Here is a 20,049-nt window from a genome sequence, read left to right as displayed (position 1 = left end):
TCCTATGCTAAGAACCACAGGAGGCATGTGCCAAATGCAATAGAAACTGCAGCTGGTTTGGAGATTGCTCCTTTCTTACCCACGTGGGATCCACAAGCAAAGCATGATTTTTGAAACTTCATGCTCTCGGTGAAGACGTGTGGCTGTCCTCTTCCAAAATGCTGGGCCTGTTCCCTCCGTGGGAGGTGGCAGTGTACAGGGCTTGCAGCTCGCTTGGTTGGGCTGTGAGGTCTTGCTGGTGCGGTCCCCGGTGTCCCCCCGGTATGGCTTCTGCCTCTGGCTCTTTGCTCTTGGCGAGTCTGCTGGCCTTTGGTGAGGGTGTTATGAAGATAGGCTGAGAGAGTTGGGGTTGTTCAGCCTGGAGAAGAGAAGGCTCCGGGGAGACCTTATAGTGGCCTTCCAGTACCTAGAGGGGGCCTACAGGACAGATGGGGAGGGACTCTTTGTCAGGGAATGTAGCGATGGGTAGTGGTTTTAAACTGAAAGAGGGGAAATTTAGATTAGCTATTAGGAAGAAATTCTCTACTGTGAGGGTGGTGAGGCACTGGAACAGGTTGCCCAGGGAAGTTGTGGATGCCCCATCCCTGGGAGTGTTCAAGGCCAGGCTGGATGGGGCTTTGAGCAACCTGGTCTAGTGGGAGGTGTCCCTGCCCATGGCAGGGGGGTTGGAACTAGGTGATCTTTAAGGTCCCTTCCAACCCAAACCATTCTGTGATTTGATGTTGCTCTCTGTATTAGTTTCTGGTGATCAAATGGAGGCTGCTTAATCACTACATTTGTTTGGTGTTATTCTTACTTTCATATTTTTTCTCAGAATAACCTTCTTTCTTCAGGGTCTGAGGGCAAGAGTTTTGCATAGTTAATTCAAGAATGTTTCTCTCACCATCCCTTTCACTGCTTAAAAAAAAAATAAAAGTAAACCAGGAAGCATGAAAAAGAAAGACAGTTTTCTGGAATAAGTAAAGCATTACTGTTTCAGAACATATCTCAGAAAAAGACCCTTTTCCGTGTGTATAAATAACACGTATACATGTAATTTGGAAGTTTTTACAATGGCTTACAAACAACAGCCTGTACTGACACTTTTCATTTTTGATTTATGTTTTAAAAAATCTTGCCTTTGTTTTTGCACCACGGTTCAGGTTTTTGTGATTTGTTTTTGTTTAGCTTGTGGGTATATTGGATGCTTTACTTGTTTAATTGCATTTTAACCACAGGAGTATATGTGATTGGCACTTGGAACAAGTCTTTATTTCTCTGGGAATGTTTGCAGAATAGCAATTCTGATTGCTGCTTTACGGATGTTACATTTAATCAATAACTCAAATACAGAAATAACGGCAGCTCTCTGTCTTCTTGTCTTGGTTGGCAATATTACCCACGCTGGCTGGTACTTTTTTCTTAATTATTCAGCAAGGTCCTATTTATTGTGTTTAATAATATGATCAAACATATGCAGCGTAAATACTAAAGGCGAACAAGAAAAGAAAAAGAATTGGTTGGTTAAATGAAAATATCTGTTTCCTGTGAGCAAATTTATGCAGGAGTCTTTAGATCAGTTTTGTTGCAGCATTGCTTGTCCTGGGGCATCTTTACAAGTGAATTTCGGAGAATTGGTTCTTCTGCTTTAGCTGCAATGGGACTGCTGCCAGGCTGTGGAGCAGGGGCTCTGCTGTAGTGACTTCCGTAGTGACTCTTCTGGTGGCCTTTGAGGCCAAGGTCCTGGCTGTGTCCATGCACCTGTGCAGCAGTGGTCCTGCAAGAGCCACCACTGTCCCTTACGAATGAGAGACATGGTTGTGGTAGCTCTGGTACCACTTCTCACCTTTCCCCTCCTCCACCACCTGTGCCTTCTTCTCTAGACATCTGCATCATTTTTGACCGGATCCCATCACTGTCTGGAGTCCAGACAAGCACAGACCACAGGGGTATCCTCTGAGGGACCCATAACTTTTCCTGCAATGTGTGGCTCCTTCTCCTTGCCCACTAGGCCCTGTCTGCCCATGTCCTCGCACCCTCCTTTTGGTTGGCTTGTGGGACAGGTGCTGGAGGATGCCCCACATGGTAGCCAGAGCAGGTGTCCCTTCGGGCAGTGCGGAGGCGCGTTGCACAGTGGGGCTGTGGAAGGGATGAGATGACCTTATTAAACTGATTTTGGTCATGGCTTATCAGAACAACCCAGGCCATGACTACGCTGGAGGGTGACCAAGCCTCAAACAAACTTCACGATGCATTTTCATGGGTTTCCCCAAATGGGCGATGGGCCTTCAGGCGTGGGGTGTCTGTGGAAGAGAGACTATTGGTTATGTGGGACGATTTTGTTGTCCCTACAAATACGCATCTGAGCGTTACCGAGTGCCGGCTCCAGCCCCGTCCTGCAAAAGTTTGATGTGGTTGGGGAGTGCATTACAAGCTGCTGCAAAATCCCCGGGGCAGAAGCTGCTCGTATTTTTGGCTGAGTGCAACATCCCGTAAGCTTTCCTGTGAGCAACTGTGCAGAATCTTTCATGCTTGCCAGGCTTTTAAATATCAGAATTTAAACCCACTTCTGTGGAGATGGAGACTACAAAATGATGTCGTTTTCTTGCTACTGCTTATTTTTGGAAGCTGCCAATGCAGTTCAAAGCAAATATCTTAGTGACTTAAGACTGGAATATTTGTGGTTGTATTTTTCTGGCAATAGATGAGACTGACTTGTGGTCAAAATAGGATAAAATGTAATTATTTTTTCTAATTCTGCCAAGCTTCGGAATTACTGTTTTATTGATGTGCTTTTGGCTTTTACCATTTATTATCTGTTTAGATGAGATATAAAGAATAGCTTTGCAGAGGAAATCCATTTAAAGCAAGCTACTAATCTTTACTGGCTATTGCGGATTTTAATTTTAATTTTTCACAGATGAACCCTATCATAACCGAACCATGAGTGTCTGTGATGAAAGAACCGGTCCATTTTTAATTTGAAGAATTTAAGGATTTGTGTGTAGATGATTGTGTGGAAAAGCGACAGAGATAAAAGTTGTTGGAAGTACAGTGTTTGGTATTTCATGCCAACAGTAATAGCACAGGCACAATTTACTTACAGGGCTGCTGACAAAAGAAGTCATTTGCTGCCAATTTTTGAATTGTTTTCTTTCAGATTCTTTCTGTGTTGCAGTAGAACTTTGGCATTGAGTTGCACTTGATTGCAAACATCAAAAAGTTTCTCTGAAAGGATACCAGCTCTGAAGAATGTTATTTTGCTTCTTCGCTATATTGCTAACAGACTCGTGTCATTCATATTTAAAAAGAACAAGCTATTTTTGAGGATGTTAAAAATAACAGACGGTTTTCTAACAAGAAAAGAGTGAGGAAGGGTTGTTTTTCTTTTTACCATTTATTTTGTATTTAGAGATGGCTGTGACATATTTACGAATCGCTTTATTTAATCTGACAGAAGCAAAGGGACATGCCAGATCAAATGTCAGATTAAGAATTTTCCGGAAAGGAAATACCTTCTTCCTGAAGTATTCAGCATTGACATCCAGTAAACTGTTTTTTAAGTAGCTGATGCCTGGGTTTCATTTTGAAGGAAAAGTTTGTGGAAAACGGGCCAAGCTTCAGCTTGAGGACAATACAGCTGTATTTAGTGGCTCTGCCACTGATGGCTTTTGACAGACAGTCTGGATCCAAACAAGGACCATCCCTTTCCATCGTGTGAATTTGGGAAAATCCTCAGTGTAACTGAATAGGTTATAAGCTCGTTTAATTTAAAGGGCATTTTCATGAGAATCCACTCAAGCTTTTTTTGGTCTTCATTAACACCTCTGTTGCTATTGCAGTAGTGCGCTGTGCACTAGTTCTTGCTCTCTTCTTGCTCCGTACCTGCTCCTGTACTAGCATGGTCCTTTAACCCATCCCCAGCCCTTAAAGCTCACTGGCTGAAGGTAGAGGTGGTTATCAAGAATATCAAATGCATGACTGTGTCCCCCCCCCCACCTTTCTTTCTAGATATCTGTAAATTGGTTCTTGGACATGAAGTCTGGTGAGCTCCCCATACACGCTCTGTTTTACTGTCCTGAAGGTCCATGGTCCCTCTACCCCATCATACTCTTTCCATCTTCTTATCTCAAACTCGAGGATTCAAGCTGCGGATGTGTCATTTTCCCCCCTCTCTGGTTAAGTGAAAAATGGGAGTTTAAATTGAATTTGAAAAGTAGTTTTGTATTCACAAGTAAATTATGTAAGAATTAAAAAAAATAAATTCAAAACAAATAGGTTTTGAAATAAAGCAATACCCTTCAGGCTATTTTTACAGGGGTTCCAGGCACTTATTTCCTCCCTGCATTTCTCTGCAAATTGTGCCCATGTCTCCTCCTGAAACCAGACTTTCACTTACCACTTTCGCTTGATTTACCAGAAATGCTCACAACTCAAACATGATGTGCCTCTCCAAGCATTGCAAAATGTTTTGTTTGGGTTTTGTTTTTTTTTTTTGGGCTGACCCCAAATGATGACTTCAAAAAATATAATTAAGTTCAGCAAGCACATTTAAGAAAAAAACCCACAACTGAGCATTTGCCCTGATTGGGAGCAGGCTCCGCTCTAAAAGTTTGCCTTCTTCCCCTCCTTCCTCAAGTCAAACTCTGTACCAGTAGGTTATTTAAATTCCTTAAAGACTTGTTTCAGGAGCTGGGATTTGGACCAGCCGACCCTTACCTACCCCTGTGCTTCTCATTGGTGCCTATCACTTTTTTTAGGGCTGACATATGGAGAAGGGAGGAGGTGATGGGCTTTTTCTCTAGGGGAGCTCTTTGCTGCTCCCGGGGTTGCCTGGTGGCTGTGGTAGGGGGAGAGCATCCATCCTTGCCTTGGGGCTTGGTGCCTGGGCTCTTGCCTTCGCTGGACATATTTACAGCTGGACTGTGCTCCTCACTGCGTCTTCTGGGGGCTGGTTGCCCGCGTGGTGCCGTGTGTGTTGTCCATGAGAAGTAGGTAGTGTACCTGAATACGGCGGCTTCTGTTTTGTCCTGTTCTTCTTGTTGGTTGGGGTTTTTTTTTTCCATTCCTTACTTGATCTTTTTGGTGCTGTGTTTGAATCCGGGATGGTCTGCTGTTGCTAGCAGTGGTATGTGTTATTTCCTGCTTTGAGATGCATATCTTTCCTCTCCTGTGCTGAATGCAGGATGCTCATCAGAAAGAGACTGACAATCTCAGAGACACTGATTCCTGTGCTCTTTCTCTGTCATATTTTACTGATGGAAGGAACTTACTCCTTGTCTTCTCTCCTGTTGTAAACTTTTAAATTTCTCTCTTTTTTTAAAAAAACAAAACAAAACCAAAACCAAACAACCCACGCTTGCTTACCGGGGATCTCAGGCAAAGAAAACAGCGGAAAACTGGAGCCTTAATTCCCTAATTGCACATACATAATTTTAAAGCCACCATGGTTCCTTCTCTAAATTAGCAGGCTACTTGGACCAGTGTGTGTTTACTGACATGAAACGCTTTATGGAGAGCATCAAAGCAACGCAGCAGGCCTCCGCATCTTTTATGGCTTGTTTGTAAATTTTTACTAGGACACTGGGTTCCCAGGGACACCTCAATAATTTCCACTCGCAATAACGATGCCTTGTGCATGAATGGAGGAGAACCTCCTCCTCTCTTCACATAAAAGCTGGCCAGTCAGTGAGGTTTTTTTTTTTTTTTTTTTATTAGGGAGCGTGTTTTAGATACCTCGCAGACCACACGCTCCCTGCCTGTGTGCAAGCAGGCCGCTTTACCAAGCCTGGAGGCTTTTTGCCTCCTCTGCAGAGCGAGTGTTGCCCATGGGTGTTGTGCTGCCTTTTGGAGAAGACTATTTGAGAGCTGCTGCCTCTTTGCTGTGCAAAGACACGAAAGCAGCAGTCAGTCTGTTGGAGTCCTGGCTGTCCTCTGTGGTTTTGGGTCCATCTGTTCCTGCTAGATTGGTTCGTCAAAAGCACAGCTGCTTTCTTAAGCTGAGCTGCTCTGGGGAAGGCCGGCTCTTTCCTGCCTCTGGTGCCGCAGCCCAGCTCCTGAGTGCTCACTGGGGACACAAGTGAGTGGAGCTCCAGTGGCAGTGGATTGCTTGGATGCTGACGCTGGATCTTTAACAGCAGCAGAGGTCTGAATATCTCCTTGCATCTCCATCTTTCTTTCTCTCCAGTCCTTGATCCTCTTTGCTCCCGTTCCTGCTTCTCCTGCCTATCTTCCCTCTTTTATCCCCTCTCTTCCTTGTAACACACACTCACGTAGCCTCTTCTTCAGCCACAAATTTTCATCCCTCTGAAATCCAAGTACATCGTCTCCTCCAGGTTGGATACAGGCATTGCAGGAGAGAGAATCGCGTATCCCAATGGCTTTGTAGGAGCAATTGCAAGGAGAGTCTGGTGCTGTTCCTGCGGGCCCCTGATAGATGCTGTTTGGTAGGGCTGGAGACTCCGAGGAACTGATAGAGATCTCTAGTGAGCATTGCAAATGGAGATTTTTTTTTTTTTTCCCTGGTGGCTTGTCACGTGCCCAGAAGTGGTGTGAGTTGTTGCTGAAAGCAACAACAGGAGCATCTCTGCAGTCTCTCTGCTAAATTTCAAATCCCTGCTCTGAAGTATGGAACCACTGAAGTTTTCCTGGTAAAGCGTTTGCACAACTTGGTGGACATGGGCAAAGCTCTCTAATTGCTTTTTCAGGAACAGCCTAACTGTTTAACCTTAGTCTTTCAAAGAAGAAAACAATTTCAGCTTGACACAAGCTCCTTTCAGCCTGAATGAAAAAATAAAGCTTGTTAAAAGAACAAGCAGCTGAAAACAGGGGTTTGTAGTTGAACGTGTGGAGCAGCCAAAGCTGCTACCAGTGCTGCTCATAGTGCAGTTACTTGGAATACCTCTATACCAGCCCTTAACTGGCCTAGGACAGGGAATAACGAGCCTAATGGTGGATTTTAATGCCTCAAGTGTGTGTGATGCAGAGGAAATAAAATGGCTGAAACCGATGGAAGCTTTAAATTGCAGGCATGGTGCTTCGGTTTCCTGAGATCTGGCGGAAGGTGGCCGTGCTTTGATGAGGTCTTATTTTTCCTGTTAGCCCTGCTCCACCTTGTCTCCTTGTCGCGTCGGTGGAATGTCTGGTATGAAGGGAAGCCCTTTTTCATCTTCTTCGTCACATCTTTGATCCGTTAAGTGCATTTTGCTACTTTCCTTTTTTCTCTTTCTATTCCTAATCTCTTACTGTGCCTCTCTCCCCTCCTTCCCCCGTTCCTCCCAGTTTTCTTCCTCCGCTTTCATCCCACACAGAATGAGATATGTATTGCCTAGAAGAATAAGGAAAAGCCACAACTGGGATCGCCTTTTCTGCTGTATATAGCAATACAGTTATGCTGTGCTCTCCCTGAAAATCCAATAAACGGCAAGAACTCCAAATTTGTTGTCACATCTGAAAATGTACACCAAGATACATGCCGTTATCAGTGCAAATGAGTTAAAACAGTTGTGACTTTCATAAAATCTCTCTATGGTCCCCTAAAGGGTCTGTAAAAACTGATTCTGTTTGTGTGTGTTTATGCATCTGGGTCTGCGTGGGTAGTGGTGGCTGGGGTTTAGGGCTCTCCAGGGAGATACGGAGCAAGGATGCCACACATGCTGCAGGGAATGTCAAGACTACTCATAAAGAGGGAAGAAGGAGGGCTTGTCTTTCTCCCTTGAAAAACCTGTAGCTATAACTTATATTTTATTTCCCTGCATTGACAGGTATTTTAAGCAAGTTAAATATCCAGACATGTCTGGAATGTATTGGTTTTTCTTTTTTTATTCAATTTCTTTTACCTCACGATGGATTTTTCACTCCTGTTTTCTCCCTCGAATACCATGTATGCTTGGCCCTCAGTGGTTGTCCTCAAGGAGGAATATAGGCCGAGCTAGGTTGAAACAATACTTCTCCAATACAAAATGTAGCTGTCTGGACAGATTATAAGGAGGTCATCTTTAGGTAGAAAAGGTAAGGTGGTCTCTATGGACAAAATATGGCTCCTGTTAAACTTGTGCATTATCAGCAGGGAAGTCTGTCTAACTGGTTTGGGATTAGATGTGCATTTACCAATGATCTGAAACTCGGACATTCGCTTAAAATAGCACCTTCTAAGTTGAAAAATGTCTCAATTAGAGGTGTATTACTGTTATCGATAATTAAGAATAAGTTGACAGCCTTGCTTTTATACTCATCCTTGTAGTGTTTTCTTTTAGGGAAACCCCCTATTAGGGTTTTGAAAACGTTAGTTCAGAATACCAGGAGTTGGTGGGAGTTGGATGTGTTTCCTGGGAGGAATATAAATGGGAGCAATGATCTTACAGTGGAGGGGCCTGGCCAAAACGAGCTCTCCAAATATCAAAGCTTGTTCTACCGCGTACTTGTGTTGGTCTTTTAGATGTCCCCAATGGGGAGCATCCATCACACATCTTAATTGTTTGTTCGTTTCCCTTGAGAAAGCCTTCAAAGAGAACACAAGAGCGAGTTCATGTTTTATAGCAAAGCTGAGTCAGCTGCAGCGTGGGATAAATGTGTTGCCGATATTGTCTGCAATGGCTCACACAGCCGTGGCAATGAACGGCAGCTGAGGAGCTGCCCCGCTCCTTTCTGTAAACTCTAGATGCCTCCAATGGTACAGGCAAATTAAAAAAGCTGCCTGCTTCTTAGAGAAGTTTGTTTTGATTAACACGGAGTCCATCTGGTACCAGCAAAGTTTACATTCCTGTAAACTGCATGGTATTGAGTTTTACTAGGCCACCTACCCTGCTGTCTTCAATTATAAAACCTCCAAGTGCCCTGATGATGTAATTGATTTCAGGATGAGCCGTGCTTTTCAGGAAGCCAGAGCTGCCAAATATCTGTCTTGGCCTCCGCTTGAACTGTGCGAGAGAAGTCCCTGCATTATTAAGCATTTCTTGGATTTATTGTTTGTTGTGATTCTGGTTGCTTTAGGGAGTATTCCTGAAAGTCTTTTAAAAGACAGCGAGTAGGCAATTACATGCTGGTTTGCTTCGTGGGAAAGCTGGCACGAGGCAGAGGTGGAACCTCTGCCCAAATGGGCTCTTTTCACACTCGTTTAGCAAACCTGGCGATCTGGATTGCCTCCTCTAATTTTATCATTTCATTATGAAAATGCGGGAGACCCACACCTTGAAATGTTCGCCTGCTCTGCAGGTAGCAGTTTGCTGCGCGGAGCTACCATCAGTACAGTTTCCCTACATCTGTCCCACGCCTGTTCTCATGTGGGAATGAACACGTGTGTGTGTGTTTTGGCATGGGGAGCCACATTACACTGGTCGGGGTGGAGCAGGTGATAGGGAGTGGTTCCCAGGAACAGTGGGATGTTTGGCAGCCTGGTGTGGTTGGCAAATGCACGGAAATCTGACCTGTAAATGACTTTATACAAGGCAGCTATTTAAAACAGGTATAAACCAGTTAAACTGTTGTAATAGTAATTTCTTTGATTGTCCTAGCTAAAGACAAAATAAAGAGCTTTGGCTGATCTTAAGGTTGTCTGAGCAAAGTTCAGTGTAACTTTAGATGTGTTTGCAAGCTGCAGTTTTACATGTAGAAACCGCTACTACGTTTTACATGCTGTCTGTCTGTCACTGACATTTAGCAAACTTCCTCATCCAGGTTTGTTTGATTTTAAGCTGCATGTTGTTCTTGGCCTGCACCAGACATGAGATGTTTTATTAGTTACCTTCCCTGAAACAAGAAGTAGCCTCAGTAAGGTACTCTGGAAGACCACATGGTTCTTGTAAAGCTTTGATGCATTGAGCACAACACACATGTGTCAGCCTCTCCCACAGGTTGATCTGATGGATTTACAGGGATCAGCTGGATTACGGACAGCTGTGGACAGCAATGAACCATGATATCTTTTGTGGTTTCCAGATAGACTTCAGGATAGTCCCTTTCTCAAACTGGAAAAGCTTTGATTCTTCATCATTGAACTATGGTGGAAAGAAACATTTGTTAACAGAAGCTGTGAAGTAGCAAAAGCATTTCTAGAAAGGATCAGAAAGCTCAGGGCCCTCTGAACTCTGTTGCTTCACCCATTCCCAGTTACCCATTGCATTCATTCTGGTTCCTTCTTGCTCCCATGTGCTTTGTAGCACAGGGTGGTGGTTTGCAGTTGGTGTCAGTGCAGGGGTTTCTTTTTTTTTCCTGGAGATGTTACTGCTCCACAACATAAACTGTGAGGGGCCTGGCAGGATTTTCTGAAGTGCTTTCAAAAGGCCTGCTCTGCAGTGGCCAGAGCTACCCTGCAATTTGGTGGATTACTTCAAATTAACTTTCACTTGCAGGTAAACTCATGCCTTGAAACTGTGTTTGGTAGTTGCATGGTGTTATGCTTGCCTCAAGGAAGTGCGAGAGGTGGGCAGCATTTTACTCGTAGGCACACAAAAAAAGTCAAAATCATGGTGTTTTAAAAATAAGCATTCCTGTACTGTACCGCCAAGGATGAAAGAGCAACCCCTTTCTTCCATTTATGTTCATTTTCTGTCTTTAATTTTCTCCTCAGGCCAGGCTTGAGGGGGAACAGAGAGGTGGTAATAATGATGCGTTCTCTATGCTCTATGGTGGTCTCCAGAACTGGATCAGTGTTTGCAAGGCCCTGAAGCACAGGCGTGCTTTCCCGAGCCTCAGCAGCCTAAAATGAAGTTTACTCTTCTCACTGAAGGGCTGCCTTCACAAACAGTGCGTTGTCCTTAGCAGTTGTTCCAGCTGGAACATCCTTGATGCAAACTTGATCTGCTAAAAGCCAAATCCCCACCGAGCGTGGCAAAGCAGTGGGGTCTGCCTGCCCCCACCTCCCTGTAGGTGCTGCCCCCCGAGCTTAGGTTGCCTGACCGTAGGTAGCGGTTCTGGAGGGTGGCAAACATGTGGCCCGGAGATGACGGCCACCTCGAGAGTTTTAGGTCACTGGTGCGAGGTGTTGCCGTTTCTCAAGGATGAAGTTGGCAAACTTCTTGACACCGATAAAAGTGCTCCTCTGTCTCTAATTGAAGTCGTGGAGAAAAAGCTGAACTGTTCTGGCTGATCTTTTCCTAGAATAATTCCACCTAAAGCAAATATTTGTAATGGAAAATTTCTGCCCGACATGTTGCAGTTAGTTAAAACTACAATCGAGTGAAAACAGGTTCTTGAAAAGAGTCAGGCAGCGTGATTAATAGAGGGCTCTCCTCCCTCCACCCATAAAAATATAAACAAAATGCAACCCAACACTTCTGTTCTCCCTGCAAATCACGAGAGGGTTGAGTTTCATAAAAGGTTCCAGTAGGGAACAAAAGACCGGGGTTTGATCCAAATGCTATTAAAGTCACTGAGAGTCTTTCCCTTTGGCTCCAGTGGGCTTTGGAGCAGGGCCATGGTGAACACTTGAAGGCCAACCTGACCTTTCATGGAGAGAGAAAGCTGAAGGCTTAGTTTCATCTCACTTGTACTTGCTGGAGCCTGATTAAAATCAGTGGGAGCTCAAAAAAACTTTGCACTTTGTGGAGTTCAGCCCTTGAAGACTAGTCTGACATTTAATTCAGATTCGGTGCTTAAATGTCAACACTTGTTAATAAGTAGACACCAAAGACTGAAAGTCATGTGGCTGGCTTTACAATGTATGGTTTGGTTCCTAAGTTTTAGGCATGGCACTTGGGGAAAGTTTTCTGGAGAGCGGTTATTTTGTAGAGAGCACCCAGATGTACTTCATACTTTTTGTTGAATGCTGCCTCTGTATCTTGCTGGCTTCACCCCTGGTGCTTTTGTCTGCAGTGTAATCTTTTCTCCATCTTGCCATGGTGACCAGGCTTGCAAACTTCCTCCTATAGAAAATTTGAACAAAAAGCCAGATATTAAAGACTCTCTTAGCAGCATTATGAAGCGCTGCAATCTTGTTTTTTCGAAGACTTGAAGGGTGGAAGCAATTAGATGATAGACTGTCTTGAGGAATTTGGAGAGGAAATAAGATGCGTTTTATATGCTAGATGGTCACGGGAGAAATGTATGATGCTTTCATGCTTGGAAAGGTAACTTGCGTGCAGGTGGGGTGATTCATGCTGCGGTTTTGGTAAATCATTTAAATAGAGTATCCTGATACTGATTGTATGTTACACAGAGGAACCTGCAAATGTTTTCCTTTTGAATTTATTTTGTTTACTTGATATTTATAACTTCTTAAAATTATTTGTCGTTTTTTCAATAGTTTTCCAGCTCCTATATGCTTAAAAATATTCTTGTTGTCTCTTCTGAATTTCTTTTTGTTTCTCATTGCTTTATTACAATGATGAAGACTCTGTAAGTTCAATAGAAATGGAATTATCATTGAATTAATGCCATAGGTATGGCACCGTTTGTTATATTAAGAAAGCTCCTTAGAATGTGGCAAGTGCTTCTACTCTGTATTAAAATAAATGTGTAGTTTTGGCTCCAGATACAGTTTAATTTTACTCATTGAGAAACAGGAAGGTTTTTATGAACGCTCCTACAATGATAAGCCACCTGTGTGTTTGTCTCTGTGCAGTTAATTATCATAACACCTTGTCAGCAGACTTAAAATGAAACTTAAGGGTGCACAATACACTTTAAAAAAATAGAGCTTAAAATAAGTTCACTTCTGCTAGACAGTTATTCCCATCTCTAGAGACTGAGCAGGGAGCTGGGAACAAGGAGTTTTTGCATTTTAATCATGGCCTAAAATTGAATTGCTCTGTTTGGGTGACCTTTTAAAAATGCATCTTGGTGCAGTCTTCTGGGAGTCTGAAGACAGCAATCTTAGTGAGACACGCATGGGGGTTTTCTGGGGATTAAGGAGTTAATTGATGATTTAAAAAAAAAAAAAAAAAAGGCAAAACAAACCCAGATTTTGATGGGGAAACTGCAGTGTATTATAGTGTGTATTATTTGAAGTGGTCTCAATATTTTACTGAAGTCATGTAGAAAGAGCTTTGAAGAGTAAGAGTGATGTAAGAGTGATGTCATTATTGCTGCACGTTAGTTTAGGGTGGCTAAAACAATGTGCAGCTTTTTTTCCAGTTTGAAAAATGAGTTATAGTGTCAAAGTATTTGGAGAAATATTTGTTTCCTTCTATTTCAGCTACCTGACTGCAAATAACAACCAGAATTTCTTGTATACTGCAAGGCCCTTTTTGAAGAGAGCAGCTTTGGTGATAAGCTACGTAAGTACAAATGGACTTGCTCATGTATTTCTGTGTATGTGACGAGAATGAACGTTGTGTGGTGTTATCCCAAAAGACTCGGAAAGCATTGATGGTAGATCTTAACAGAAAGTTAGTCTTGGGAAATAGTCTAGAAAACTTCAGCTGAGCAGAGACAAGAATATTGCTGTGTTTTCAGTTCAAATTTTCTTTTAATTTATAGCGGTTGCCCTTAAATTCATAGAATGATGTGATTCTATGATTCTAAAACCGTATAATCATCAGCAAGTATTTCCTGCCCGAAAACCAGGGGGGCTCTCTGGTGCTGGGCTGACTTTTCAGTGGCATGCTGTTAGTTTCAGCACACAGGGCTCGGTAAGAGTCACAAGAAAAGCTCTTCCTTGCAAATCCGTGCTGCTGGGCGTGCTCCAAGCAGGACTTGACATGTTGTAGAGGAGAAAACCGGCACCTCCACGGGGCTTTGCTGGGCGTGCGACTCCCTGTGCTGCTCTAGGAGCCGGATCCCCTTGCTTCTCCCTTGACAAGTGGCTCCCAGAAAGGTGGGGGAGTGCCAGCCTGCAGAAGTCCTTCCAGGGATTAGGATTACACAGCATGGGAAACGCCGACGGAGCTTGCCCTTACACCTGTGCCAGCATGAGCGAACAATAATAGCTTTTAAGACATCAGCTGTGTTTTTCCCCCTCTGTATTTAGGTAGAGGTCAATAGCAAAACTCTGCAGCCTGAGCCGCAGCAGGGTGATGGATTTGTCCTTCCAAATGCTGCCTTTGTTGTGGGTAGCAGAGATTTGCCAGTTGCTGTCAGTAATGCACACGTGAAAGTGGGGGGACACGACAATGTTTGTCACCCTGCGCAGGGTGGCAAAAGTGAATTTTGCCTAAACCGCTGAGCTGACTCCCTTGAGTGGAGCAGAGCATGGAGAGCTATCACAGCAAAATATTTGCTGGAGGCTTAGTTCTTCTTAGTAGCACATTGCTAACTGAGATGCTCTTCTTTGAAGGTGATTCTCGTGTTGTATTTCCGCCTCTGGATAATGGGAGGATCCATGCCGATGTTTTCGGAGCAGGACAATCCAGCTTCATTCTCACCGTATTTACTGACAAGGTACAATGCCACTAATCAAACAAAAGATTTCAAAAGTGTAGCCTTGACATTAGTTTTTCCCTGTGCTAAAATGTTTTACAGATGGCAAATGAGAGAACTTGTTTTGTTGTTTTAACTTAATTACTTCTCCTTATTGCTCTGTCTAGAATAGAAAGCAACCATCATTATTTGAACCCCCAAAGCATGCTCTGGGTCCTGTAGAGTTATCTTACAGATGCTTTCTTACTGAAAAATGTGAGTTCATTTTTATGCAAAGCCCAATGAAATTTAATTGCCTGAGCACAGGACTGGAAAGCCCAGGGACTCAAGCCTAACCCTTAACCTTAAAAATGGCTGCTCTTGAGATACGGGATGCAAGCATTCAGAGTTTTGGCTTCAGCTGAAGTTTGTATAAACAGGGGATGAGCATGCCTGTTGGTGGAATATTCGTGGCTGGTCCCTGAAGGTGGAAGGCAGGACCCTGGTGGCACACAGTACTGCGCAGCTCTGGCTAAGTAAAGGATAGGTTCCATGGATTAATTAAAAACAACAAACCTGAAATTTGCGTTAGCAGATTTTTGTTATTTTATCACTTGTTTTTGTTTTTTTTTTTAAGATACATAAATGCCTAAATTTGGTAACTTTTTTTTTCCCCCTTGCTTGGGACATGGTGTGTGGTTAGGTGGGCTGATACCACATCCCTCGGGCTGTGCTGGGCCAGACCAGCAAGGCAGTGACAGCTGCGACTTAGCTCTTCCCTCCAGACCTAACCAGACCCGTGCTCCAAGAAGGTGGTAGGAACCTGATTTCTTCTTAAGATGGGGCCATGTGCATGACTGCTCTGGTTAGCTACTGAACTGGGGAAAGACATTTTGGGGGCTTCTGGAGGAATTTCGTGATGTCTCCAATGCAAATGGGAACAGTCCTCCTCTGTGTCACTTTCTGGCCTTGCTGGATCCTCATTCCAACAGTGGAATCACAGCTGAGACACAGGTTAAGATCAAACAATCCTTATTCAACATCTGCTGCAGAGTTGGGCTGGATCTCATCTGGGAGACCTTTAGGATAATGTGACAACAGCTCCTATTACCATCAAGGCTAAAAGTGCTTCCAGGAAGCACATCGTCTGACTTGGAAAGCTCTGATCTGTTTGCAGCATTTCTGGCAGAGTCATTAATACCAGACTCTGTGCGGCACGGCGTGAAGGATTTGCTGCTGTCCCTTTTTGATATGTTTATGCTGAGATGGGGGTCATGAAGTCATAAATGATCCCGGCCTGATTCCAATTACGTATTCCGTGCTGCAAATGTCTTTCGTCTGTCTGTCTCTTTCGTCTTGTAATGACAGGGGAAGGGTTTTTTTAAATGCAAAAGCTAAGTCATTCTTAGAGTATGAAACAGTGACTATTTTTACCACCGGCACTGTGGATTTTATTAACGGCTTTATGAAAGACAAGTGAGAGCGCTGCTGGCTGAGGTCCTCCATGGTGCCGGCAGCAGCCCTGGCTTCACCTGCAGTCCAGCAACACTTACCTGCTCCAAACCTCATTAAGGAGACCCTTGCCAGTAAAAAACAGTATTACTATTCTGGGGGGATTCTAAAACCCTGTAGTTAGCCCAGCTCTTCCAGTTCTGCTGAGCTTGATCTTAATCCTTCATTTAGACAATTTATCCAGAAGCCTGTATCTTCCATCCAGAAAACCCATCCCTTCAGCAAGCCCGGATGCCAGCCATTAGATGGCTTTCTAATATGCAGAGTTAAATTTAGCTGGTCATTCTTTCTCTGCTGATCTAGCATCAACCTCCCATGGCTGATGCTCAGGCAGATGGGTCCTGACAACAGAAGCTGAAAGTAGGTTTGCTGAATCCTGGTCAGGGTCCAGTCAGGAGATGGAACTGGAGACAAGGCTGCAACACTGGCCCAAAGTCCATCCAGGAGAAAGGGGTGAGAGGCAGGAGCAGAGACAAATCATAGCACATGTCTGAGAGGGTCCATCCAGGTGACAGGCTACCTACAGCACAAGTTCCATGTCCATCCAGGAACCAGGGCTGAAAATGGGGCTCCTAGAGCAATGGGCATTAAGTGTGGGTGAAGCTCATCAGTGCCCTGACAACATGTTGCTGCAGTTCAGTACCTGCCACTTGCCCTAACAAGGACAAGCACCCTATTCTTGTTGCTGACCTTCTCTGGGTGTGGTCCTTACCCTCTGGGCGTGGTAGGATATAGAAAGAAGTTGGGTCCTGAGCTTCTGTTGACCGTAACCCTAGTTTCCTGGCATGAGCCTTCACCTTAGGTGTGAGGTACCTGCAGAATCCGCCTATAAATTCTCTGCAATTCTTGTTTCTCTGAACTCAAACCTTAAGCTGACCGCTACCTTGAACTTGCAGCCAAACAACCTGAAAGAGGCCAAAACCTGGCTATCCTGATGCTGTGCACCACCCTAAGCCTGCAGGATCCACCTGCTAGCACGTTAGGCTTGCTCAACAACACCTTCTTTCCTGAACCCAGACCCTAACACTTCACTTCAAAACAGTCAGTGACCCCCTGACTGCCTCAGAGCTAGGTATAGGCCCAGCTGCGCTACTGGCAGTAGTCTTCATGTTAGACCTGTGGGGTCCACCTACAAATGAGAAATTGAAGATGAGAGCTGTTTTTTTTGTTGTTGTATCTTGCCAGTTTCAAGGAGCTGTAGGAAGACTAATTAGTCAAAGTGGTTGATACCTTAGGGTAAGCTTCTGCACAGCTGGGGTGGCTGAGTAGGCGAGTGGTCAATATTGCAAGGTAGACAGAGACCTGGTGACTGTCTCTGAACTGACAGCCCATGATGCACCTACTGACCACAGCCCTTGTCTTGGCAACAAACCTTCTCCTTCCTCACCTCGTCTTTCAGACTCAAGACTATAACTCTCACCCAAGACTGTATCTCACCATGGTCAGAGCTGAAGCTATTGCTGCAGAGCTGACATTGTGGAAGTCATCATGAGTGCAAGACTTGAATGTCAGATGGAGCCAGCAAGGTTGAGTGTTGTTGGCTTGGTTTCCAGGAAGATCTGTGTGTCTGGCCAGCGGGAAGTCTAGCCTGAGGTGCAGGGCTTAGGTGCAAAGAAGAGGGAGGCTGGAGAGAGAAGCTTGTTTTTAAAGCCTGGTATTTCCACAGGCCTTAAATATGCAGAAATAAGAAGTGGTGTTAGGTGGATTGGAGGTGATACAACTTGCTGGCACCAGTGTTAGGGGTGACATTAGGTTAGGGTCTAGGATGTCAAGGCTCAAGGATATTCAGCATCCAAGTAGGTGCTGGTGTGTGTGGATGCTTGCCCAACTGGTGGGTGTCTAGTCATGTGGAAGAGTTTGTGGTTATGGCCCAGCCTCAGAGAAGATGCTGAGCAGGGTGTGTTTCTCAGCTGTGGACACCTACAGCAGGAGCATATGAAGAGAAGCTTTTAACGAGGTTTTGAAGGCAGTAATTAGGTCACAGCACTGAACTTAAAGCCAGGATGCTATTGGGAAGGGAAGGGCAGGGCTAAGATTGGTGTCAAGACCAGAAAGGAGAAGCCCCATGAAATTAAAAGAAAGGCCAGTGTTGGGTGGTGTTCTTGAGGTTGTTACTAACACCTTAGCTATGGCTGAAGCAAGGGTTAGTGCTCAGGGAGTGGGCAGGTTGTTTTGTAACTCTTTGAAGATCACGTAGGGCACAAATGGGAGCTTCAGTTTGCAAGCAGTCGTCTTTATTTCTATTGAGCTGGAAATGGGGTTACTGCGCATGTCTCACCAGGATAAATGTTATGGTTTTCAGCAGAATTGAAAGTTATTGTAAGACTTGGTTAACTCTGTGGAGCGAGGAGGAAGACTGATGACAAGAAGTGGAATAAAAAAGCAAAACAGTAGTTTGGAAACGTGTGACAGTCTTTGTGAAATGCATAAAATTAGCTCTGGAGTTGGGGGTCTTGTCTGACATAGGATGAACCCAAAAGAGTATTGTTAACTCTCACGAGGTTTCTGTGTCAGCTGGTGAGCTGTACAGGCGCAGTTTGGCCCCAGGCTGGCAAGCATGGCTAAGATTAGGAGTAGGTGTAAGTTACGGGTTTGAAAAAGTATTGAGTAATGAGGTGAGATTTTGTCAGCTCTTATGATGCTTGTAGCGTAAATTAGATGACTGAGGGTGTGAGAGAGGTCTCTGCATCCATGATTGTGTGCAGGAGGGCAGCATATAGAAATTGAGGTGTATCAAATGAACCTAAGAGGAGACAGGTTCAAAGCAAGCCAAGGAGGTGGCTTGCAACAGGTAGTTGAGCTGGGGAGCTCCTTCCTGCAGGATGCTGTGGGTGTGCTGAAAGTTTATGCAGGCTCAAAGAGAGATTTGCCAAGTTAAAAAAAGAAATCCAGGCTACTAAATATGCAGAAACCACATCCAACTCTGGGACATCATGCTAGCTAGAAACTGGAAAAAATTATCATGTTCTTATATGCTTTGCTTGGCATTAATTTGTGTTCACTGCTGTAGAGAGGATCCTGATCTCGACAGACCTTTGGTGTGGCCCAGTTTGGCCTTAAAACATGAGTATATATTCTCTGTAACCTGTCTTCAATCTTGGACAACATATAAATTAAAGTAGACAGATAATGGTTTATTTAACCATGGGTAGATGAAATATGCTGAAATAGTGACAGTTTTTCAATCTTTAAAAAAACTTAAATGATCATCTGTTCAGTGTTTTCACTAAATTACTGTTCTTAAAATTACAAGTGAATGGGGCTGCAAATAAATGCTTTGGAAGTCAGAATATGAATGCTTCAGTCCCTGCAAGGTACTGGATTTTTCTAATATTTCCGAATACCTTAAAACTTACAGTGACACAAATGAAAGCCGCATTTCCATGTCCTTCAGTGTGTTGCTTGCCAAGGGTGATCTGAGAAGTTGAAATCTGCGCATCATTCCCTTTCTCAGCGGAGGCAGAAATGAAAGCGTTGGGAATCCTGCTAATCATAAGCCCTGCCATTAGAGCCTGTCCGTACAGGCTGTTGTACGCAGCAGAAAGGACGTACCTTCTCCAGTGACCTACGTTAAAGAACACAGATTTTCAGTCACTGCGACTTGCCGTTCCCAAATCTGCTGTGGGTAAGCTGTTGCAATAGGAAAACCGATCCCAAACCTCTGTTAAAGCATTCTTGCTTGTATTAGATGAAAGTCGAGGAAGAATGCAATTAGAAAGGTTTTGAGAGCTACCCAGCTTTAGGTAAACAGTGTACTGAAGTGCAGCTCGAGTGTCAGCAGGGCATTGAGTGGTGGGCTGTCATGCTTCAGATGTTTTTGCACAATGTTTCTTTCTTCTACCATTCTTCAGGGGAAAGAAGTAGGAGGCCTCTGGATAAATAGATTGTATTACTAACACCGTGGTAAGACACGGGAAAAGTCCATTGTACCGCATGTCTCAAGGTGTGTGAAACACATTAAATCCTACCAGTAAGTTCAAACTAAGAAAATGTTTTTTTAAACTCATATCTTCAGGAGCCAAATTATATTCATTTCTGCTGGCATTTGCCTTGTGACGTCCCTTGGCTGATCACTCTGGGCGTGAAGCAGGCTTATTTGTCGTGTTGCGTTAAATAGTTAATACATTTCTACTAAGACTGCCTTGAGATAACATTGTCCTGTGGTTGAACTGCTTTCTCTGTAAGCTGGCTTTCTGCATTTCTTTGCTGTTTCAGTCAGGTAAATGAGAATTCAGTGCTGCAAATGTGCTTCAGAAAGCTGAAGAAATGCTTATGTGTAAAAAC

The 20,049-nt window shown here is 44.0% G+C and overlaps 1 protein-coding gene across 1 annotated transcript in view; it reads left to right on the top strand.

The window, feature by feature from the left end:
• Nucleotides 1–20,049, top strand: part of TMTC1 (transmembrane O-mannosyltransferase targeting cadherins 1) — a 151,280-nt gene that overhangs the window by 44,818 nt on the left and 86,413 nt on the right. Inside the window, exons 6-7 of the mRNA XM_063319125.1 lie at nt 13,112–13,193; nt 14,192–14,295. Of these exons, the coding sequence (XP_063175195.1) occupies nt 13,112–13,193; nt 14,192–14,295 (186 nt within the window). The remainder of the gene's footprint in view (nt 1–13,111; nt 13,194–14,191; nt 14,296–20,049) is intronic.

Source organism: Chroicocephalus ridibundus, chromosome 1, assembly GCF_963924245.1.
Source record: "Chroicocephalus ridibundus chromosome 1, bChrRid1.1, whole genome shotgun sequence".
Taxonomy (NCBI): Eukaryota; Metazoa; Chordata; class Aves; order Charadriiformes; family Laridae; genus Chroicocephalus; species Chroicocephalus ridibundus.
This window is presented reverse-complemented; position numbering and strand designations above follow the sequence as displayed.